The following is a 24319-nucleotide window of genomic DNA, read 5'->3' as shown; positions in this document are numbered from 1 at the left end:
GTCAAGCAAGAGCAAGAGGCTTGAAGTTTCAAGGTCCAGTCCTGGCACAAACTAAACTAAAATAAGATTTTTAAAAAGTAGGGTATGGCCAAACGAAGGTAGTTTGGGTGTCTATGGGAAAAAACAAAAAACCTCGAAGCTTGTCAGTTTGAATTCATTTTGGCATTGGCTTCACATTGTTTGCCAGTTTACTATACGAGCATTAGAAGTAGTGATAACCAGTACCTAGCACTTTAAGTGTTACATTGCTTTTTGGAGAGCTGAGCCCTAGCCCTAAGAGAATAGGTGTGTACACTTCATTTCTGCAGAGTGTGCATATAACTTTTTTTTGGGGGGGGACACAGTGAGTCTTAGAACAATTGTAACTTGGTGAAGGTGGCAGAACTAGTGTAGGCCTAGTAACTCCTAAATTCCTTGTTTTTTTTCCACTGTGTATATTCCACTGCCACTACTGAACTGGGTGGTTAATTAAAAGTTATGCCACCTGAATAAGGAGTGGAGGAGCGGAGGGAAGGAGAACTAACAAGCTGTGGACACTGGGAGAGAGTCAAGAGTCAACTTCTTGATGAAAATTAAGAGAGAATAAATAATTTAGTGGACTCATTTGAGTATTTTTGTTCTCAGGATGGTTCCAGAAAGACACTTTTTAAAAATTCTCAGTTGGGCTTCCAGATTTGATGGAGATTGGATGGAGAACTATTATTTGTTTATAGGTTATATCCCAGAGGTTGGGGATAAATGGAAGACTTCTCCCTGGGTGAAGTCAAATTCAGTCCTCAACAGGGAAGACTAGGGAGAAGCAAAAGGAGAAGATAGCATGAAGCTTGAAAATTTGCATCCTGGTCTAGACCTCTGGAACTGTTGAGACCAGATACTTGAAGTCAAAATCTATGGGAAATATATTCTTCCTTTTTTGATATTTGAGGCTGTTTGAGCTTCTCTCTGGAGTGCATTTGTGAATAGTATAAAGGTGAAGAATAGTTTTGGTTAAAAGTAGCTAAGATTAGGACTTCATCGACAGGTAGATGACTACTGAGGGTGAAGGGTAACAAAATACCAGATGGAGGATACAATGGGTGCTGGATACTTATAGACTTAGAATTGAATTTTATAGATTTAATGACTTATAATCCATTATAAAGTTGGATTTTATAGACTTTAACAACTTATATATATATGGTCTGTCAACTTCTGTTTTTTCATCTGTAAAATGAGCATATTGGAAATATGTGGATTTCAGGTGTCTTTAGTGTGAAAAATAATACTTTAGTAATGCTAAAGCACTTAAGCATTATTTGATTGATAGTAGAAAAGTTCCAGTCATCTAGGAATAAGCCTTTAGGGAGCTCAGGAAATGGTAGTAAGGAAGAAAGAGCAGCCAGTTTGGGGAAATGAGTTACTTCAAAAATGAAGGTAGTGTCTTATTAATGGCAATCAAGCTTAATTCCAGAAGGCAGAAAGATATAGAGAAGTAATTGAAAAGAGTTTTCAATTTAATTGAATTGGGAATTTTGTGGTTTATATGTTTTTATTATTAGGGATTATTTATTTTCTTGAAATGAAAGTCTTCATTTTTTATTTTAGCTTTATTGAAGTCTAATTGACACACAATAAAGTGTGTATACTTGAACTGCAGTTGAATATATACATTTGTAAAGTTGTCACTGAAATAAAATCTTGGAAATACACATAATCTCTCAGCTTTACCTGTAAGCCTGAGCCTGTGAGCCTGAGTCTGTCACCCTTCCTGGTTGCTTCCCTGTCCTTTATTCTCTCATTCTGCTGTGTTCCATGCAGCCAGGAAACAAACCCATGTCAGCTTCCTGTTACTAAAGAGCCACACAACATAGCTCTTTTTTAAAATTTGGCATCGAGTCCATGTTCGCCTGTTGATAGATACACATTTGGCAGCTGTATGTATACACACTACATAGTGCATACACAGTATGTATACAGAGTATATAATTGGTGGCTAAATTTATGACAAATTGAGGTCAAGAATTAAGTCCAGACTAATCTAGAAGATGTCAGACACAGGAAGAATTACATTATTGTGTACCAGGGTATGATAATCAAGTACTATCACTTTATATTTGATAGCTACTTCACAACAAAGGGATGTACAGTTGTTCTTGTTATGCTTACTAGTTATAAAGGTTTCTTATGTTGGTATTCACCTTGCAGAAACGTCAATAGCAAACTTTGTAAATAAATTGACATCAGGTTCAGAGGGATTGTTATATTAATCATGTTCTCACATATCAACGTATAAAACTGATGTTAATTTATTAGTATTCGTGTAGAGTCTCCAGAAAATCATATGCTAATCAGAAGTTTGATTGAATGGTTAATAATGTCTGGCTAATGCTTTTCCATCAGAATAAGGTCTGCTTCTCTAAGGTAGTTTTCTATAGTCCGCATATGTTTGTTACCATTATGGTGAAAGAAAACTTGATTTCCCTTTTACAATCTTTTGTGAGACTTCAGACCTTTAAACCTTGTACTGCAGCCTTTCCTGCCTGGGCAGGCTTTGAACCAAGATCCTCAGATCTCAGCCTCCCAAATAGCTAAGATTACAGGCATGAGCCACCGGCACCTAGTGTGTCATTCACTTTTTAAGAATAGAAGTTTGTTAAATTGATTTAATGACACTCAGAACAAAAGAGGGGTTGGAGGCATGACTCAGTTGGCAGAACATCAGCCAATGAGTAAAAGTATCAGGTACTGAGTTCTTTACCAAAAAGAAAAAGAAAAAAAAAACACAAGAAGACTATTGTGCAAATTAAACTGTATTTAAGTCAATATAAATAGGGTTATCTGCCATTTGGGTCGTTCCCCCTTAGTTCTAGCCTCACCTGGCACCTCTTCCTTGCTGTTTAATAGCCACAATGACTTTTTAAAATGACTTTTTAATTAATTATAAGTGATATTTATTACTGTTTTATGATACTGGAGGTTGAATATGGATGGGGCCTTGTGCTTACTAGGTACGCTTTCTACCACTGAACCACAATGATTTTTTTTAATGCCTTGAAATGACTAAATTTCATTTTACTGAAGGACTCTGGTTCATATTATTTTCCTTCCTTAGACTACCTTCTCATCTTTTCATGTGATTTACCCTTTTATGTTTGAACTACCCTTCCAGGTTTGAACATTTCAGTGTAAATATTGCTTTAGGTGTACCTCCTTAATTTCCTTGGATTAGGCAAGTTTCCCCCTTTATAGTCTCTTGAGAGTTCCATTAGATTACTATCAGTTTATAAGTAATTGGGAGAGTAGGCTATGTTTACTTCAGTGCCATATTCCTTAGTATTTAGCTGCAGTTCACTACGTATTGAATGAATGTATACAGGCACTCTTATTTTCCGTAGGTAATATATTTCATTCCAGTAAAATGTTTTTTTTTTTTTCCTTCTTAAGAGTTTGGCTGAATTGGAAGCATTGTGCACTCATCTCTACATAGGGTCTGATCTTACACAAAGAATAGAGGCTGAGAAAGCACTCTTAGAACTCATTGACAGCCCAGAATGTCTCAGCAAGTGTCAACTATTATTAGAACAAGGAACAGTAAGTATGTGATTATAGTGTTTAACCATGAAAGATAAGTGTTAATGAACTTTGTGTGTTAAGACTCAGTGATATTGGTAGTTTTTGCCAAGGGTCTAATGTATGTCTATAATAAAATGGTGAAATTAAAAATATAATATTCAAATATATTTTTACAATACATGTCTATTAATGAATAAAAGTTCTTTTAAGGATTAGTTGGAGTTCAGAGTGGTATTCTCTGCCACATCAGCATTGATTGCAGATGCTAATATGTTCATGCTGATCTGTAATGAAATTTTACATATTTCATCTTCGAAAATACCTTTTCAGATACATAGGTAGTGCCAAATACTAATATCAGTCCATAAGCATGTTTTTAATTAAGCACATTTATCAGTTAGAAAGCATTTGTAGAATTCTATTAAACCTTCTCTTGATACTTGCCTTTGAGCATGTCGTTACATGGCAGATTAATCATTTCCAATTGTAGATTAGGTAAAAGCTCCTTAGTTGCATAGCTAAATGGATTTTGAAATATGGAAGTTTCCTTTAAGGTTGTATCAAGGTTTGTCAGTCTGCTGGAGATGTAGTTTGGAAATTTGAAAATGTATCTGGGAATAGAGATCTTGTAATTCCTCATTTTAGCCTTAAACAGTATGGGGAATGTATAAAGCAGGTTAGCATTCTTTGTTACCAAACAGTGTTAAAAATAACTGTTGAAATGACTGCTTTGTTGCTGGTCTTTGCAGCTGCCCTATGTGTAAGTACTACGCTGTTTGCCTTTCATGAGTTTTAGGTTGAGTTCATCAAAAGAGACATTACCATATTTGCGTCCAAAGGTATTTTTACATTGAACAACAGTGGCTTGGTCTTCTTATCCAGGAACATTTTATTCTCAGCCTTCAACTTAGTTACAATATAGCTTTACATAATATGCTATTAAAGCTTTATATGATAAGCTATTAAATTGTCTAGTGGAGCAAATCAGAGTATTTAGCTGGGCGCTGGTGGCAGGAAGCTGAGATCTTGAAGATTTGTTTGGAACTAGCCTGGGCACAAAAGTCAGTATGACTTATCTACAATTGACTACCCCAAAAAAGCCAGAAATGGAGCTGTGGCTCAACTGCTAGAATGCTAGCTTTGAGCACAAAAGCTCAGGAACAGTGCCCAGGCCCTGAGTTCAAGCCCCAGGATTGGTGGACGGACACACACACACACACACACACACACACACGCACACACACAATATCAATTTTCTCTGAGTTGAAAAAAGTACTGGGTTGATACTGTCAATACATATTGTATTTTAGGATACCTATAGTGCCTTTTCAAAAGCAGCATATTATTTTGCCATTAACTAAATAGAGTGTTTAAAAAGTTGGATAGTTGAAGCCCACTTTTATCTTTCCTTGTTTTGACATGGTAGATGTAAGATTGAAAGGTACATGTCATGTCTTGTTGAAGTTCAGGATTCCTGGAGCAATAGACATTGGTGAGGGCTACCTGTGATCTGTCCTAATGAGGTAGTTCTGCCACATGTCCACGTGGCCATAAATAGTCTGTAAATGCATGAGGATATTATGTTTTAATAAACTTTGTGGATTTCATATATTTTTAGCATGCCACAAACTTGTTTTCAACTGTATAAAAAGCATTTTTAGTTCATAGAGTATGCAAAAAGCAAGCTTGATTGGATTCACAGATTTATTTATTTATTTATTTATTTTTTTGCCAAGGCCTGATCTAAAGAAAAAGAAAAGGGCTATCTTGGCAAGGAATTCTGGAGTGAGGGGTGACTGATAAGTAACTGAACTGTGTTTTGAAGGTGGTTGGTCCCACAATTTACAGAAAATTGGTGTCAGGAGAAGGTACAGTAAGGTTGTAGTCTAAAGGATCACAGAAGTCAGAATGGGAAGTCATATGCAAGGAGCAGAAGCTCAATCTCCACAACCTAATGAAGAGTAAAACCAAATCAATATGCTGACATAATGGCAGGCCAGATCATACAGACTGTATAGGTCATGGTAATAGTATTTTATTCCAACTAGGTTATAGTTGTTTATTTATCCTGATTACTTGCTGTTGTTGAGGTGAATACCTATGCCTGCTTAGACTAGTGACAATTAAGAGGGAGTATGTGTTCACATGTGGTCGTTGTGCATGTCTTTGTATATGCGTCTCAGGTAAACCACATATCTGCCAGTTTGGAAAGTTAGGAAAAGTCCTGATCGTAATACTTTACTATTCCTTTTTTTCTCAGTGGTAATCATTGTTTTTTACAGACATCCTATGCTCAGCTCCTTGCAGCAACATGTCTTTCAAAACTTGTAAGCCGAATCAGCCCTTTACCTATTGAACAGAGGATAGATATCAGTAAGTGATTTACTATACTCTGTAGCAAATAGCACTTTAAAAAATCAGCTTTTCCTTTTATATATACTGTACTCTTAGCAAGTTTATGAATTATTCCAATCTGCCTTTTTTGTTGTTACATTTTTTTATTTTTTTGCTTTAAACTCTATTGCATATTATTTTAAATTAAGTGCATTGCAAGGTAATTGATTCTGACACTTGAACTCAGGGTTTGGGTGTTGTTCTTCAGCTTTTTTTGCTCATGACTAACATTCTACTACTTGAGCTACAGGTCCATTTTCAGCTCTTTGAGTAGTTTATTGGAGAGAGTCTCAGCCCCAGCTGGCTCTGAGCAGTAATCTTCAAATCTCTGCCTCCTGGTAGCTAGGATTACAGGCATGAACCACCAATGCATGGCTGGTTTATGTCTTTTTGTTTGTCTCTGTTTCTTTTTAGTGGATCAAAATTCTGCATACTTATTATGTCTTTCTGAGCCTGACTTACTAAGTCAGATGATCACCAGACCCATTCATTTTCCTGTAGATGACCCAATTTCATTTTTCTTCCTGGCTGAATAAACACATCATTGTATATGTATACTAAATTTTCTTTATGCGTCTGTCTGGTGGTATGCACCTGTGTTGATTCCTAGCTTGACTATTGTGCCTAGTGTTGTAGTAAACATAGCATGTAGGTATCTCTGTTGTGTTCTGACTTATATTCTTTAAGGTATATGCCTGTCTGTCCATCTGTCTGTCTATCTACTACCTACCTATCTACCTATCTATGTATCTATATATTTTTTTGTTCTAGTACTTGGGCTTGAACTCAGGGCATTGATGGTTTTCTACCATTTGAGCCACAGCTCTACTTCCATTATTTTACTATTGAAATCTGTTCTATTTTACTATAATAGAATCAGACAGTAGTTCTAGTATTTTAAGGAACCTCCAGACTGACTTCCATAGTGGCAGCACTAATCCACAAATTGACGAAGTCTGTTCTTGTTAAGAGTTAAAAAATGATTTTCCTGAATGTGTTGATATATGTGATTTTTAGGCTTTACTATATTGATGATTTTAAATAGAATTCCATACTTAGTATAAATTCTACTATCATGGTGCTTATTTACTTAAAAAATGCAATTTGCAGTTGTATTGAAGGTTCTGTATTCATGAGAGGTAGTAGTCTATAATTTTCTTGTGATGTTTTTGGTCTGGGTATTAAGATAATGTTTGGAAACGGAGATATAGTTCAGTAATACAGTGCTTGCATAGACCAGCATAGTACTGGCAAGAGGCCTTGGGTTTGATTCCTCAGTTCTACTAAGTTACCTAAGTGAGACTGAAGTAGTTTATAAAGAAGTGGTGTAATTTATTACAACCCATCTGGGCCTAGTACTTTGTGTTTTGGAATATTGTTTACTATTGATCAATATTCCTTATTCAGGAATTCAAATTGTCTGTTTGACTCATTCCATTTTTAAAATGGAAAAAAACTTGAAATAGGAATACAGATGTTCTCTAACTTAACATAGATTTGAATTCGATTTTTTTTGTTTCGTTTTGTTTTTGCTTTACTCTGAGGACAAAGCAGTAAACATCCAGTGGAAAATTCACATCATAATTTGAATTTGGGTGTCTTCTTGAGCTGCTGATGTGTGCTATAATCAGTCTTTTAATGGTGCTGGAGGGAGTAAGATGCAGTTACGAATTACCCAGGGATCTGAAGGTGTTTACATAGCATTGTTTTACATAGCATTGTTTGCTGCCTGTGATATTCCTTAGACTGGGTTTTCAACCTAGGTTATTGTTAACTTAGAATACATTTATTGGAAAATACCTCATAAATTAAGGGGTAGCTAGACTTGAAACTTTAAAAAATGAATAACATTTTGGGAAAAGAGTAGAAATGATGAGCTTCCCTTATTAGTTTTTCTTTTGTGTTTATTCCCTTTGCCTTTCTCTGTGTGTTGGCCTTGCACTGGTGAGGCAGGTGCTCTACCATGGAATTACATGCCCAGCCCAAGCGACTCTTCACTGGGGTTGCATGAGTTGTCACGAAGTGATGGAAGGATTCGTCTGATGTAGGATGGCTGTGGCTGAGTGCACATGGGGTGACATGAGATTTGGGTAGATGTTTGAGGCTTGGTTCATTCGGCCTTCTTGCAGCTTTCTGCATTTACCTATCAGTTATGTAGGAACAATGACATTTATATTATACTCAGATTATCCTGGGATTTAACAAAATGCCGTGGAATAGATTTACCTTAAAACAAGTTTCATAGAACTCATTGTCAGCAAGCATGTCTCCTCTTTTTCTTCACTTGATTTTCATACTATGTTTCCAAAAGTCCAATGATCACCAAATATTTTCTTTATAGGAAACTACATTTTGAATTATGTGGCATCACAACCTAAGCTGGCTCCCTTTGTCATCCAAGCTCTTATTCAAGTTATTGCTAAAATTACTAAGTTGGGGTGGTTTGAGATTCAGAAAGACCAGTTTGTCTTCAGAGAAATTATCGCTGATGTGAAGAAATTTCTTCAGGTAAGAAGGCATTATTACATTAGTAGAGCCATCAGTACTTGCTCAGTTTTGGTTTGTTTTTTTTTTTCATATATTTATTATTGTAATTAATAGAAGGGTTACATGATATTTGCCAAATAGAAGGTGCATTAATTCACATTCATTGATACCCTTTCACATGTCTTGGTCCCCATTGCCCTCCCCCCCACCCCTCATCTTGTTTTCCCCCCTTCCCTATCCAATTTCAAATAACCAAATACAAATATATCCGATATATCAGGTAACAAAGTGAGATACTGTAACAATATGATATAACCAAGGGACAGCAAAAGAGATGAGAGATAACCTAGTACCTTAAGAACAACAATCATTCATTATATGGCTTATGTTTTTATATCCTAGAGATCCTTTCATTTAGCGTCCTACTATATGGCCTTTTGTATCAAGGTTTTGCTCTATTGCAAATCTCTGCTAGGAGAGCCCAAGGTTTCTACTGATTATGGCAAATGAGGGAAACCATTGAGCCTATGTTCCTTTGAGTCTGGCTTACTTCACTTAATATGATTTTCTCTAAGTCTTTCCATTTCCTAACAAATGGGGCAATGTCATTCTTTCTGACAGCAGCATAGAATTCCATTGTATACAAATACCACATCTTGTTGATCCACTCATCAACTGAGGGACATCTAGGTTGGTTCCATATCTTTGCTATGGTAAATAGTGCTGCAATGAACATTGTTGGGCTAGTGGATTTAGTATGTCCTTGTTTCTGGATGGTTAGGTAAATGCCAAGTAGTGGAATTGCTGGGTCATAGGGAAGCTCTAATGTTTAGCCTTTTGAGGATCTGCCATACTGCTTTCCATAGTGGTTGGACGAGTTTGCACTCCCACCAACAGTGTAGTAGTGATCCCTCCTGGCCACATCCCCTCCAGCATCTGTTGTTATTCGTTTTCCTGATCCTGGCCATTCTAACTGGAGTGAGGTGGAATCTTAGAGTTGTTTTGATTTGCATTTCTTTTATGACCAGAGATGTTGAGCATTTCTTCATGTGTCTATAGGCCATTCTTATTTCTTCTTCAGAGAAGACTCTCTTTAAGTCTTTGGCCCATTTTTTAATGGGATGATTGTTACTTTGGAGATTAGTTTTGGAGTGATTCAATTTTTTGAGTTGTTGATATATTTTAGATATGAGGCCTTTGTCGGTTGTTTGGTTGGTGAAGGTCTTCTCCCGCTCTGTTGGCTTCCTAATTAATTTACTAGCTATGTCCTTTGCCATACAAAAGCTCTGCAGTTTAATGCAGTCCCACTTATCCAGCCTTTCTCTGATTTGTTGTGTTTCTTGATTTTTATTGGGAAAGTGTCGACCTGTGCCAAGGAGGCCTAGTGTATCTCCTATTCCTTCCTGTAAAGTTTTCAGTGTGTCGGCTTTTACCTCGAGGTCTTTGATCCATTTGGAGTTAATTTTGGTTTTGAATACTGTGTATCATAGTTGCCAGGAGTATAGTAATCATCATTCACTTGGTCACTGGATCCTTTATTGTTTATTATCAATAAGTAAAAAAATCATGCTGTTCATAACTGTCACACCATTTCTAACATCAGAAGAAAAAAATTCTTTATAATGTATTGTGTAAATACAAACCATATGAGTGAATTTTATGTATTATCTGATTTAATTCTCAGTATAGCCCTGTGAAGTGATATTCATTTGGTAAGTGAGGACACTGAGTCATAAATAATTTATACAAGGACACAAAATGACGAACTAAAGCCTAATGTTAGCACTTGACAAATCTTCTATTTCTTTAATCGACTACACAATTTTCTCAAGAATCTTTTCCATCTCACTTACTGAAGTCATAGTATATACACATTTAATATTTAGAGTATTTAACTCAGGTACTTGAACTACAAAAAAGAAGGAAATAAAGAATCCCCCCTAATCCACTAAATGTGCCATCCATTTTACTTGCTGTTCTACATGGCGATCCTGTAGCTAGTCGTAAATGTGTTCTAGTTTCTTGTGTATCTCTTTCTTAGGATGATTCAGATATTTAAAGATACATGGTTTTTTCCATAGTAACACAATCCTTAATTGCAAGAAAATTATTTTAGCTGATGTACAGTTAAAGAATCAATAATCACTCCATGCCAGTGGCTGACACCTGTAATCCTAGCAAACTTAAGAGACTGAGATCTAAGGATCATATTGTTACAGTATCTTACCTTGTTATCTGATATATTGTATATATGTATTATTTGAAATAGGATTGGGAAGGGGGGAAAACAAAATGAGGGGAGGGTGTGGGGGAGGGAACTGGGGACAAAAGCATGAGAAGGGGTAGCAATGTTTGTTAAGTAATACACCTTCTATCTGGTGAATATAATGTAACTCTTCTATTAATTACAATAAAAATATATTAAAGACAAATTATCTTGAATGTTTTTAATTACAGTAGAGTTGTACATAAGTTTATTTGCACATTAGCAGCCTAATTGTTTTAAAGTTTGTTAAACCGTCAGTGGTCTGCACCATTTAGATGTCCTCCTTGTTTGTTATTGCAGTCCTGTTGATTACATACTGAATATACATTCATAAGCCTTCTGTATACATTCATGCCCAGGAGATTGTCATCCAGTGAGTGCTATTCAGGGCACTGTTCTGCAGGAGGATAAAAGAGTTTATTTTAGAGTATAGATGGCACAAGACTTGCTATGAAAAAAAATGCCAACTTAACCCCAGAGTATTTAGTGTCTTAGCTGTGTTATATTTTAGGACAAACCTTTATTTTACTTTGTACCAGTATCAAACCATCTTTATATCAAACCATCTTTATACTGCAATTGAGTTTTTAGACTGACATGAGACATGGACCAGCAGTTTGTCAGGGAGCTACACTATGAAAAATTTGTTGACTAAATGCACATGCAGGATTGATGCTCCAGTGAATCAAGAGCTCAGCCAGGATACCTATAGGGGTACCTATACAGGTCCTGAAAGGCTGGGAAGAATTAAAATGCAAAAATCTGGGTTGCTTACTCTGTTTACTTAACTCAAGTTTAATTATACCTAAAGAGCAGTGTTACTGAACTTGGGATGACTAACTATAACATGAAGACTTGGAAAGGATATCATCCATGTTCATGATTTTCTATGTTTGTACTGCATGTTACACTTTAGCACTTGCAGTGTGATTTACTATAGGACAATTTGTTTATGATGTGCATAGAAAAGCTCAACTTCGATGTAGAGAAAGATTTAAGATGAAATTGAAAACTGATTATATGTACTGTGGAGACTTAAGAAACTATATACCAGCTTGACAATTATATAATCACCCCACTATACTGTGTACTTTTGATGTCTTCATTCTAAGCACAACATGAATCTATACACATATATTGTTTAAGAAGACTGAAAAAAATGCAGCAGCTTATGTCTGTAATCCTATCTACTCAGTAGGCTGAGATCTGAATATCACAGTTCAGAGCTATCCCAGGCAGTTAAGTCGGTGAGATTATGATCTTCAGTTAACCACCAAAATTTAGAAGGAGACTATGCTCTTTAATTAACCACTAAAATCTAGAACTGGGGCTGTGGCTCAAGTGGTAGAGTGCTATCCTTGAGCAAAAAAGCTCTGGGACAGAGCCCAACCTTCCAAGTTCAAGGCTGGGATTGGACTGACAAAATCCAAAAGCAAACAACTGAAGTAATATTGCCTGATATATTCAAGTCACTCAAGCTGAATGATTTATTTGTTGGAGGTAGCTATTGTGGTAGGCTTCAGACAGATATAAAGAACTAAGAACAATTGTTTTCCCATTTTTATTTATGGTCCTTTCAACTAATAAACTCTACTAATAAACTCTTTTTTTTTTGCCAGTCCTGGGTCTGAACTCAGGGCCTGGGCACTGCCCTTGGGCTTTCTTAAGGCTAGAGCTCTACCACTTGAGTCACAGCACTATTTCTGGCTTTTTGCTATGTATGTGGTACCGAGGAATGAACTTGGGTCTTCCACCACTAGGCTAAACTCCCGGCCCATAAACTCATATTTTGAAGCTTAGTTTATTATACATCTTTGGTGCTGTAAACATTATTTTCCTCTGTGAGTCTATAAATTTTTTGTTCAAAAACTGAGCTTGAAGTTATTTTATTTGTAGAACTCATAGAGATTTTAAAAAAATGTCTTAAGAGATCTACTACTAGGTGTATGTTTTTTTAATATTTTTTTAAAGTTGGAGCCAGTCACGTACCTCCACGTTGGCTGAACGCATGTGTTTTCTCACCAGGGTACTGTGGAGCACTGCATCACAGGAGTGATAATCCTCTCCGAGCTGACTCAGGAAATGAACCTGGTACGCTTTTCCATCCACTGGGTCGTGAAGTTGCTTAGTTGGTGATGCTTCTTTGCTGCTTATGTACAATTAGATGCATTTCTGTGTGGCGTCAGGCTGTGTTCTACTCAGGTCTCTTGTGTGTGTGTCTTGTTAGTGGGATAAGTAGAGGGATGCTTCCATTGTTACCAAAAATATCAGCAGCAGTAGAATGTACTCTACAAAGAGCAGGGATTTTTGACATGACTCTTGGTGTATGGACATTTGGATCAATAACCTTTTGTCCTCGTGTATATGGTTATAACCAATCATAAGAAATAAATCATATGCAAAAGAGAAAAAAACTTTTATCACTTACAAATAAAAGGCAAGCAGCTTTATGGATATTCAGAAGGAATCATCAAAAACAGGCCTGAGGAGTAGGTATATGCTCATACCAACAAAGTTGATTCCAAGTCAAAATTAATTGGAAGAGACAAAGAAGGTTAACTCATACTAATAAAGAGAACTGTCCCTATCAAGAACACATAATAATCTTAGCATCTATACACCAAATGCCAGGGCATCCAACTTCTTTTAACAGTTTTAGAGTTAAAACATACCTAGACCCCATCACAAGGGGTCCTGTACTTACTTACATACATAGTACCTCCACACCCCCTCCCCCAGATGATGACAACTTTTAAACTCTGTGATTCACTTTATTATTATAAGACAATTCCACATAATCCCATCTTCTATTTTAGTCCACTTGACAAGCTGGCTGAGAGCATAAAGGTAGGTACAGGTGACAGTGTGTGTAGCTACTAGACTAGAAAAGTACTGTCTGTACAGCAGCAGGGGTTTTCTATCTTCAAATAGTATGCAAAGGAGTTTTTTTTCCTATTTTCAAATAGTATTCAAAGTAACATCCATTTATGTGTACAGCACATCTTGAGTTAGTGTCACCCTTTCCAAATAGCACTCTACCACTGAGATATATTCATAAAAGTAGTATAGTTTCAAACATACATTATTTTATATGACTCAATCTGTAGGCTTGTAAATTTCTAAAAATAATTTGCTAAGCTGGGCACAGTAGCTCCAGCTTAAAATCCTTGGAGGATGAAGATTTAGGGGTCATGATTTGAAGCCACTGTGGCACAAAGAAGTTGCAGAGATATCCATTTCAACTCATGGCTGGGTGCAGTGGTACATTCCTGTTAATCCAACCACTGGGAACACAATGGCTGGATGTCGTGGTGCATGTCCATCATGCCAGTGCCAAGGACAAACACAAGGAGGAGAATTGCTGCCCAGGTTAGCTTGGATATAAAGTGAAATTGTATCCCAAAAAATAACAAGACAAGTGACCAGTGGCTCACTCCTGTTATCCTAGTTGTTCAGACGGTTGAAATCGAAGGATCACGTCTTAAGTCAGCCAGGCAGAAAAGCCTGTGAAATGCATCTTCAGTTAACCACTAAAAAGCCAGAAATGGAGTTGAGGCACAATCGATAGTGTCAGCCCTTGAGAAAAAACAACAAAAACAAAACACTCAAGAATAGTGTACAGGCCTCGGTTCTAGCTCCAGCAATCGCATGGAAAAATAAAAACAACCAAGACCAAAAGAGACTAGAGGCATGGTTCAAGTGCCTGCCCACCAAGCGTTCAAAGTCCTGAATTCAATCCCTGACATTGCCAAAAGTAGAAAAATAGTTTTTAATTATAAATAGCTTTTAGTTAATGATACCAATGATCAGAAGAATGATACTATTGAATCTTTGTAACATCTGCTTTTGTTTTTTTTCCCAAATACCAGTGCACATGGCATTTTTAGAATGTTAAAAGACATAAACCAATGACATACATGGTAGACATTTAAAAAAAAAACACTTTCAGATGGAAGAATTTTTTTTGTGACTAGCTCAGCTCTCTGATTCAAGAATGCTAGAATTTAAAGAATGTTTTGCATATTTCTCATTTTACAGCTGGCATCTGAGGAATAGGAAAGTTATTACTTGTGTAATGTGAATTGGGGTGACTGTTTCCGGAGCTGATACTGTTACTTTATGATCTGTCTATCTCATACTGTCTATGAGAGTGTAATCAACTCTGCCTTTTAATTTTTGGATCAGTGTGTTCTGCAGGAAGCTCATTTAATTGAAACAGTCCAGAAACCTGTATGGTTAGCATACCTGCCTTGAGTCTGAGTAGCCATGAGTAAGTCACTTACTGGGGGGAAATTTTAGACCTGTATTTTATTCTTTAAGTCATCTTTTTTTCCATTTTCTTGCTAAGGTTTTGCTTTTCCTTTTGGTAGGTTTGGTTAAACTCACTCATCTTGTGGTCTTTTTAGGTTGATTATTCTAGACCTTCAGCAAAACACAGGAAAATAGCTACCTCATTTCGTGACACTTCTCTCAAAGACATATTAGTACTAGCATGCTCTCTTCTAAAAGAAGTAAGTTATCTAATAATTTAATTTCTGAGTTAAAGCATTTAGGAAATTTTAAAAGTTGGAAAAGAATTTAAAATTGGTTTTTCTTCCCCCAGTTCTCCCTTTAATGGAATTGGGTGTGTGTGTGTGTATATAATATATAAAGTGAAGTAAATTTGTACACATCTGTAAAAAGTTTCAAAAACTTCACTTTTACTCGTTGGACTCTGTAAGGTAAAACCCAAAGGAAATTTGATCATTTTTATGTCTTCCTACGGTCAATTCATAGTTGCAGAAAGGAATCAATTTTAATTTCTTTTTCTGCTTGCCCATATTTGATGGGGCACATGATAAACATGAAACAGCAGTAAGTTTCTCTTAGTTTCCCTAATTAAAATTTCCTATCAAAATGTATTCGTTGTTTTTCTACGTTACCTGAGTTTAGTAATGGCTTTAGGAAATAAGAATTCCTATTTGTTGCTATTGCCTTTGTAATAGGGTTCAGCATTGTATCCTGCTAAAGTTTGGTAGTTGGCTGAGTCTGTCATTTCCACAGTATGTTCCTTAAGCACTAGTCTCTGCTTGTTTCAGTTCTCTACTAAGATTATCTTCCATACTTTGGACCAGAATGTTTCAGGCTTTTAGAATTCTTTTGCATTTTAGAGTATTTGCATAGACTTTGCTAGTGGAGTTTTCCTAATCCATTAATCTAAAATCTAAACTTCAATAAAACTTTCTTGAGCATCACATGGGTTTTGGATGATATGGTTTTGGGATTATTAGGGCATTTTGAATTTTGGATTAGTGTTTTTCCACACTAAGCTTGAGACTACCATTGTTCTTAAAACTTTTCATTTAATATGGGAAAAATTCATACATAAGTAGAATTGAATAGTTGAAACCGGGAGAGAGCAAGAAAAGAGGTGACATTGTCTGAAAACATATGTACTCATTACTGGACATAACCGTACCCTCTCTGTGTATCTCATTTATAATAACAATTAAAAATGAGAAGAATAGAGTAGTTGATACCTTTGAATCACCAATCAGTTAAACAGTTTCAACTCATAGCCAAACTTGTTTAAACTATTTCCCATCTAGTTTATTTCTTCTTGTGTAAGAATTGTGCAGGGACGGGGAGAGAGTAGTACAGGAGCTTGAACTCTGGGCTCTGAACTCTTGTGTGGCTTTTTTTATTCGAGGCTGGCCCTCTAACATTGAGCCATGCCTCTACTTTGAAAAATAAATTTTGTGCTGGTACTGGGACTTGAACTCAGTTTCATGTCTTACTTAGCATTTTTGCTCAAGGCTGGCACTTTAGCCCCTGAGCCACACTTCATTTATTTCTTCTTGTAAAAATCGGTGAATTGCTCTTGGGATTCTTGGGGAATCCCATTCTTGTAACATTTCCTCATGTACTTGTAAAGGCTTGATCTTCTCTGAATGTTAGAATGGACATCATTTTGTTTTTGTTTTGCCAGTCCTGGGCTTGAGCTCAGGGCCTGAGCACTGTCCTTGGACTTTCTCAAGGCTAGCACTCTACCACTTGAGCCTCAGCACTACTTCTGGCTTTTTGCTATGTATGTGGTACCAAGGAATCGAACCTGAGTCTTTGTGCATGCTAGGCAAGCACTCTACCACTAGGCCAAACTCCCGGCTAGAATGGACATCATTTTGATGATTGGGATATATCTGCACACCCTCCTTCACTCTAAATGTCTGCTAGACTTTGTTATATAAATTGTCACAATGTGGCCGGGAGTTTGGCCTAGTGGTTAAAGTGCTTGCCTAGCATGCACGACGACCTGGGTTCGATTCTTGGTACCACGTACATAGAAAAAAGCCGGAAGTGGTGCTGAGGCTCAAGTGGTAGAGCTCTAGCCTTGAGAAAGTCCAAGGACAGTGCTCAGGCCCTGAGCCAAAGCCCAGGACTGGCAAAAAAAAAAAAAAATTGTCACAATGTTTCCTCTTACCTCTTACAATATCAGAAAATGACCTAATATATGTAGTTAAATAAAAAAAATTTTTATTTTATACAATTTTACTGCTTATTATAGAAATCTATGTAGAGTGAATAAGTTTTATTATTTTCCCCAATATTTGGAACAATATACCTTTGTAAATTTTTGACTGTTTTTATTTGAAATTGAACTATTATTTAAATTTATTTAGGTTAAGAACAGCAAGCACTTATTGTTTTTAACGTATTGTGTGAAGTTATTTCTTTTCTTTCTCTCCTTATGGTTTATCCCATGTTTTTACTACATCTGACATTGGTACCTGGTATAGTCTATATATATTTATTTGTTTATTTGATAGGATAGGGAAGGGAACGGGAAAAAAACAAGATGATTGAGAGGGGGTGGGAGGAAGAAAACTGGAGAAAAACATGGGAAGGAGTTCTAGTAATGTACCCACTACCTGATGAATGTAACTGTAACCCCTCTTTACATCATCTTGACAGTAAAATACAATTGAACGAAAAAAATAAATGTATGTAGATAAAATTCATGTTTATTCAGAATTTTTTATTTTATTTTGAACTTTTTTTAGGTGTTGGGCAAACCTTTAAATCTTCAGGATCAAAGTCAACAAAATCTGGTGATGCAGGTCTTGAAACTAGTCCTCAATTGCCTCAACTTTGACTTCATTGGCAGCTCAGCAGATGAATCTGCAGATGATCTTTGCACAGTGCAGATTCCAACATCATGGAGAACAAGTAAGAGAGAAGTTTAGTATAAGGGATGGTTAACATACAAGGATTTAGTGGTATAATTGCCCTGTATATAGTTGTCTAGTTTTATCCTAAGCTATTACAAGAAAGCTCATTAGTAAGTAGTTATTGATATCCAGGATTAAAATATTTCCAAATCCATGCCTGGCATGGTGGCTCACACCTGTAATCCTAGCTACTCAGGAGGCTTAGATCTGAGGATCAAGGTTCAAAGCCAACCCAGGCTTTATATTTCCCAATCCGCATCATAGTAACTGCTATCTTTGGATTTTGAAAAGGAAAGAGGAGACAGACTCATATGAAAGGATGCTAGAACTATTTGGAAAGCAGTTTGGGGGAGTGAAAATTGAGAGCTTTGTTTGGGAATTTGGAGATAAACAATAGGAAAGAGTCCTATGATTGGCAATGGGATATGAGCATATTTTTCAGAGTTACAAAGAGACTGAATTAGAGTAAGTAATGTAGCAAAGTAAAATTGCAGCTTCACTAGAGAAAGGATGCCAAGAAGAAAACCAAGGTAATTTGTTCCCCCACATTCTAGAAAAATGTCCTGAAGTCAGAGGGTGTGGCCAAGAAGACCATTTTCTGAAAAAAAAAAAAATCTTCTCTACCATCTCTTAAGTTGGCTTACTCCTTTCCCTACTTATACTAACCCTAAAGACATGGTTTGAAAAAGGAAGTTCACATGTTACAAATTTAAAAGTCAATTGCCAAATAAGGGCTTCAGTAGAAAAGTTGGAATAGATAGATTTTGAAATTGAGAAAGCAAAATAAAAAAGCAAGGAGATATTGAATAAAATAATATAAAAAGTTGTAAGTGAGTCTAAGATGTTGACTGTTAGATGTTCTACAAAGAGAGGACAGAGAAAATAAAAATTTGAAAAACAGTACTTAATACCTCCAAAAGTTGTCAGCACTCAAAGATATAAAGTTTTTAATTTCAAGTTCTACCAAGTACCTTGCCTAATGATTAAAAGAAAAAGCCAGGTGCTGGTGGCTCACATGTATAATCAGAGCTACTTGGCAGTCTAAGACCTGAGGATCATGGTTCAAAGCAAGCCCCGGCATGGTGTTAAGCTGGTCCCTGAGACTTCTTGCTAATAAACTACTCAGTAAAAGCTGGAAGTGGAGATCTGGCTCATTTGGTAGAGTACTAGCCTTGAGCACAAAGAGGCTCAGGCCTTTAGTTCAAACCTCAGGACTGGTTAAATAAGTAAAGACAAGCACTAAGCTTTACAGTTTTGACATTTCAAAATAAAGATAAAGGGGAAATGGCCTAATGTGCCCAGAGAAGACAAAATTAAGGCTTGGGATCAAGAATGGTGTTAGACTTCTCAGTAACATCATGGAAGATAACAGTATAATATTCTTAGCCTTCTTAGGGAAAATTATTGTCAAACTAGATGTGACTTATCAAGTGTAAGATACAATAAAGAGCTTTTTAAACATTGAAATCCTCCCCAAATTTACCTTACATGTCCCTGTCTCAAGAAGCTAGCTACCATGACAAGCCAAGAGACTTGGGAAAAGATCACTTGAGTACAAAATTACAATGAGTAAATGTCAAAATGAGTCAGTTGTATGATAAAGTTAGGATAGCCAGTTCAAAATGAAGCCTACAAGGAGTAGGAAGAATAGAAATGGTGGATTATTTAATGCTATTGATTATGTGGAAAATGTTATGAAGAACATTTTGCGAATCTGTCAGAACATGGGGGAAGAATTAGTGACATAAATATAACTAAGCACAGAGAAGATGCTGTGATTAAATACAGAAAACGTTATAAATGTGATATGATTGTATACTTTTTGGCGCAGCCATTGACATCCTTTTCATAATTATAATCTTAAACTCAGGATTGATTTAATCATGGAAGATGATCATGGAAGAAAGAAGGGATGGATTATAGTGGTGAAGGTGTGGCTCTAGGATGAGTAGTTAGGCAGATCAAGCCTCATACACTACAATAAAAACTCATCTGGTATCTAAAGTAGAATAACCAAATGAGTTAGTGGTATGAAATACTCTTTGGGAGCATGTAAATATGTTGTAAAGTACTTGGGATGGTATAGGACTTAGCTGCTTTTTATTACAAGCTTTCTAGTGCTGTTCACCTTTTGATAGTTTTTCAATTTTTAAATGGCATTTACTTCAATATAAACTGTCCTGTTTATATATAAACAGTGTGCTACTTTTTGTGTAAAAGTAGCTTGGAATTCTAATAATGGATCCTAGAGTTCTCAGTTTACATAATAATAGCTGCTTTGCCAAGATCACAGTATTCAAAGTAATGGTATTAGAAAATAATTTTTCTGTTTTTCAGTTTTTCTGGAACCAGAAACATTGGACCTCTTTTTCAATTTGTATCATTCCCTTCCACCACTACTCTCACAGTTAGTAAGTACAACTTATGTCTTGGTTCATTAAAAAGCACTTGTGGGTTTTTTTTTAAATGACTTTTTATTTATTTATTCTATTTATTTATTTATTTAAGACAGAAGCTCACTGTGTAACTCAGACTGTCCTCAAACTGATAGTCTTTTTGGGTCACCTGGGATGGCCAAATATACTTTCCTGGCTAAATACTTGTGATTTTTATCTAATGAGCTAGGGATATATATATATATATATGTGTATATATATATATATATATACACACCAAAATACCAAAATCTACCTTCTTGTAGCTCTTCTGGGATGTATATTGCTTAAGACATTTACCAGGTTTTGTTTATTTTGCCAGCAGTCCATTCCATTGTATGTGTGACACTAGACCAGTAACTGTTCTTCCTGCTAGAGCCAGGGCAATGTAGCAACCTCTTACTGTATCTTCCTTCCTAGTAATACTCATCTGGCCCATCACCAGGCATTAGCCATGTTGTCATAACCACTACTGCCTCTGCCCCAGTCCTGCCTGGCTCCAAGGCTAATGTTTGATAGGCAGCCTTCATCAGATGTTTCTGAATGAGCACCATAGGGGGATCTGCTCACTTGATTTTCTACTCAGTACTTTGTTTATTTTTAATTAAATTTCGTTGCATGCCCCCCCCCAACTTTTGTTATCCTGTTGTTATATAGAATGTTGACACTATGGGCTCCAATTTGGTGGAGTCTAAAATAGATCTGAAGGCTGGTAGTGTCAAATACCACTACTAGCAGATTAAGAAGAAAATACTTGTAAAATGGATCTAGCAGTGTTAAAAGTTTCAAAAAATAAAGTAGGAATTAAATATTGCTATTTCCTGAAAAAGTTGTCAGATTTAAAGTCAGTGGTATGATATGTTATCACTTACAAGGGAGCAGCATCTAGAGTCTAAAGTTAAACTAGGTTTCATAGAGGATTCCAGTTTTCACGTTGTGCCACATATCATGTGGTTGTTGTGGGATAAAACATAAAACCTTCATCCGCTTTATGTGATAACATTTATTTGACCTGCCCTACTGTGTGGTGCTTGTCTCATTCCTTACACTGCCTATAGAATGTTGAATACTGTCCTTACTAGGTAGACAAGGACATAGAAAGCACACCTGGAATGTAGGGTAAGTGACTACCAGGCCAACAAAAGAAATACGGCGCTGAGATTAAAACCCACATCCCCCCAAATTCCGAGTGCCTTTAATACACTAGTTGTCCCCAAGCTTGCACATCAATGTGAGATTTTCTGTTTTTCATATTTAACAATAAGGATTTGGGACTTAACTGGAGTGAGTCTAAAATGAGAGTAACCTGACTTTTGTATCTACTTGCTCTTCTTCCCACCCCACTCCCCTCAAAGTAAAAGAATCAACCTGGGAGATGGTGGTGATACCTGTTACTCTAGCTCTTCAGGAGGTTGAGAGCCGAGGATTGTGGTTCAAAGGCAACCTAGGCAGGAGCATCTGAGAGACCCTTATCTCTAATCAGCCACCAGAAAAAGTCTGCAGTAGGGCTGTGGCTCAAAGTGGTAAAGCACCAGCATGGAGGAAAAGAGCTCAGTGACAGCGCCCGTAGCCCTGAGTTCAAACCCCATGACCGAGATATTTTTTTTTTAATCAGACATTTTGTATAAAATCTCATACTTGAAACATTTAAGTCTCAACAGTTAATTTTAATTTGAAGTATCTGTAGGCAAGCAAATGTGGACACAAATCAAATCACAGAGACGCTATTTTGGCTTAAAGTTCAGTTAGAGGCCTCTCACGTTAGTAGCTATTATTAGAATTAAGAAGTTAAATTATAAAGATGGAAGGTAAAAGACCATAAGTAATCATTACAATTTTTTAAGAAAATTTTTATTCCAGCTATGCTTCCAACTGTTGCTGAAGATAATATTACATATGGGACTGACTTGATTAAGTCAGAGGTACAAGAATCCTGCCTTGCAAGAACCAAGATGTATAGTCTACAAGTACCTCTCAAATGTATTGTAGTATAAAGTTGTATTTCCTTTATAATAGAATACATAGTTCATTGGTTTGCAAACAAAATGGTGTCACAAGTAGTGGGAGCTTTCTGAAAATGGGTAGGCCTTACTCTCCTCTCCTAATCTTAAGGAAGAAGATATTGGAGGAGAATATACAGAGATAGTAAATTTAAGTAGTGGAGTGGCTTGTGTGTGGTAATAGTGATTAAGATTTAACTTTTAATACCTCTGTATTTTTAACGATTAGAATTAGCTACATTTTACAGTAGAGGGTAGTATTTGTTACATGTAACCACAGCTACATTTAAAATTGAAATAAGGCTTTTTTTGTGTGTGTGTGTATGTGTGTTTTTTAGGCACTTTCATGCTTAGTTCAGTTTGCTTCTACAAGAAGGTCTTTATTTAGCAGTCCTGAACGTGCCAAGTACCTTGGAAATTTAATTAGTGGAGTAAAAAGGATACTTGAAAACCCGCAGGTATTTATGAAGTAATACAATTAATATTTAGTACATATAAATAAGATTTCTGTTTAAGGCATATAATACACTTCATGAATTTGTTATAATTCTATAAGGTAACATTTAGTATCTAACTCTTCTTCAATAGGTCTCATTCATAAAAGTAGTAAGTAGTTTAGGAAGTGAATATTTCTGTGGCAGATTTTGTGTGTGCCTTTTGTTTTCTTTCCTGTTTTTCTTATAGGCAACTGTGAGTAGAGGTCATATCTCTTCTTATGCTGCTGCCTTTGTTTTTATTCCTCTGGTTATTGTTAAACTAATTCAAAGGCCATGCCTGCCTTCTGAACTAGGAGATTTAATATAAGTCCCAGTGTTAATGTTGAAATAAGTGGATTTAAATTATGAAATAGTGTCTTTTGCCCTCTTGTGGACAAATAAGTGTTTGTAGATTTAGAAACCGGGTTCTGCACTAACTTCAGAGAATTAATGGCAATGTTCATTTTAGAGAATAGGAAAGCCATTGTTAATGAGTGAGATGCTTGGATAAATGTTTTATTTCATGTTTTTCTTCATTTCTGTTTAAAAATATCTGCCATTACAGATTTTTTCCCATATATTTTTTATTGTAATTAATAGAAGATTTACATTACATTCGCCAGATGGAAGGGGCATTACTTCATATACATTGATACCCTTTCTCATGTCTTGGTCCCCATTTCTCTCCCCCTCACCCCCACTCTCATCTTGTTTTCCCTCCTTCCCTATCCAATTTCAAATAACCAAATATGCATATATCAGATATATCAGATAACAAAGTGAGATACTGTAACAATATGAGATAACCAAGGGACAGCAAAAGAGATGAGAGATAACCTAGCACATTAAGGACAACAATCACTCATTATATGGCTTTTGTTTCTATATCCTAGAGGTCCTTTCATTTAGTGTCATACTGTGTGGCCTTATGTATCTGGGTTTTGCTCTATTGCAAATCTCTGCTAGAAGAGTCCAAGGTTTCTATTGATTATGGCAAATGAGAGAAACCATTGAGCCTATGTTCCTTTGAGTCTGGCTTACTTCACTTAATATGATTTTTTCTAAGTCTTTCCATTTCCTTACAAATGGGGAGATGTCGTTCTTTCTGACAGCAGCATAGAATTCCATTGTGTACAAATACCACAACTTGTTGATCCACTCATCAACTGAGGGACATCTAGGTTGGTTCCATATCTTTGCTATGGTAAATAGTGCTGCAATGAATATTGTTGTGCTAGTGGATTTAGTATGCCCTTGTTTCTGGATGGTTGGGTAAATGCCAAGTAGTGGAATTGCTGGGTCATAGGGAAGCTCTATGTTTAGCCTTTTGAGGATCTGCCATACTGCTTTCCATAGTGGTTGAACGAGTTTGCACTCCCACCAACAGTGTAGTAGTGATCCCTCCTGGCCACATCCCCTCCAGCATCTGTTATTATTCGTTTTCTTGATCCTGGCCATTCTAACTGGAGTGAGGTGGAATCTTAGAGTTGTTTTGATTTGC

The 24319-nt window shown here is 36.3% G+C and overlaps 1 protein-coding gene across 1 annotated transcript in view; it reads left to right on the top strand.

The window, feature by feature from the left end:
* The window catches only part of Ranbp17 (RAN binding protein 17), a 191139-nt gene that overhangs the window by 2271 nt on the left and 164549 nt on the right, over positions 1-24319 (top strand). The window contains exons 2-9 of the mRNA XM_090321205.1: positions 3424-3570; positions 5835-5925; positions 8288-8454; positions 12725-12790; positions 15106-15210; positions 17740-17905; positions 20245-20318; positions 22681-22800. Coding sequence (XP_090177331.1) covers positions 3424-3570; positions 5835-5925; positions 8288-8454; positions 12725-12790; positions 15106-15210; positions 17740-17905; positions 20245-20318; positions 22681-22800 — 936 coding nt within the window. The remainder of the gene's footprint in view (positions 1-3423; positions 3571-5834; positions 5926-8287; positions 8455-12724; positions 12791-15105; positions 15211-17739; positions 17906-20244; positions 20319-22680; positions 22801-24319) is intronic.

This window comes from Megascapheus bottae, chromosome 29 (genome assembly GCF_031878675.1).
Source record: "Megascapheus bottae isolate mThoBot1 chromosome 29, mThoBot2.hap1, whole genome shotgun sequence".
NCBI classification, from domain to species: domain Eukaryota; kingdom Metazoa; phylum Chordata; class Mammalia; order Rodentia; family Geomyidae; genus Megascapheus; species Megascapheus bottae.
Note: the sequence above shows the minus strand (reverse complement) of the source record. Positions and strands in the feature narration are given on the sequence as shown.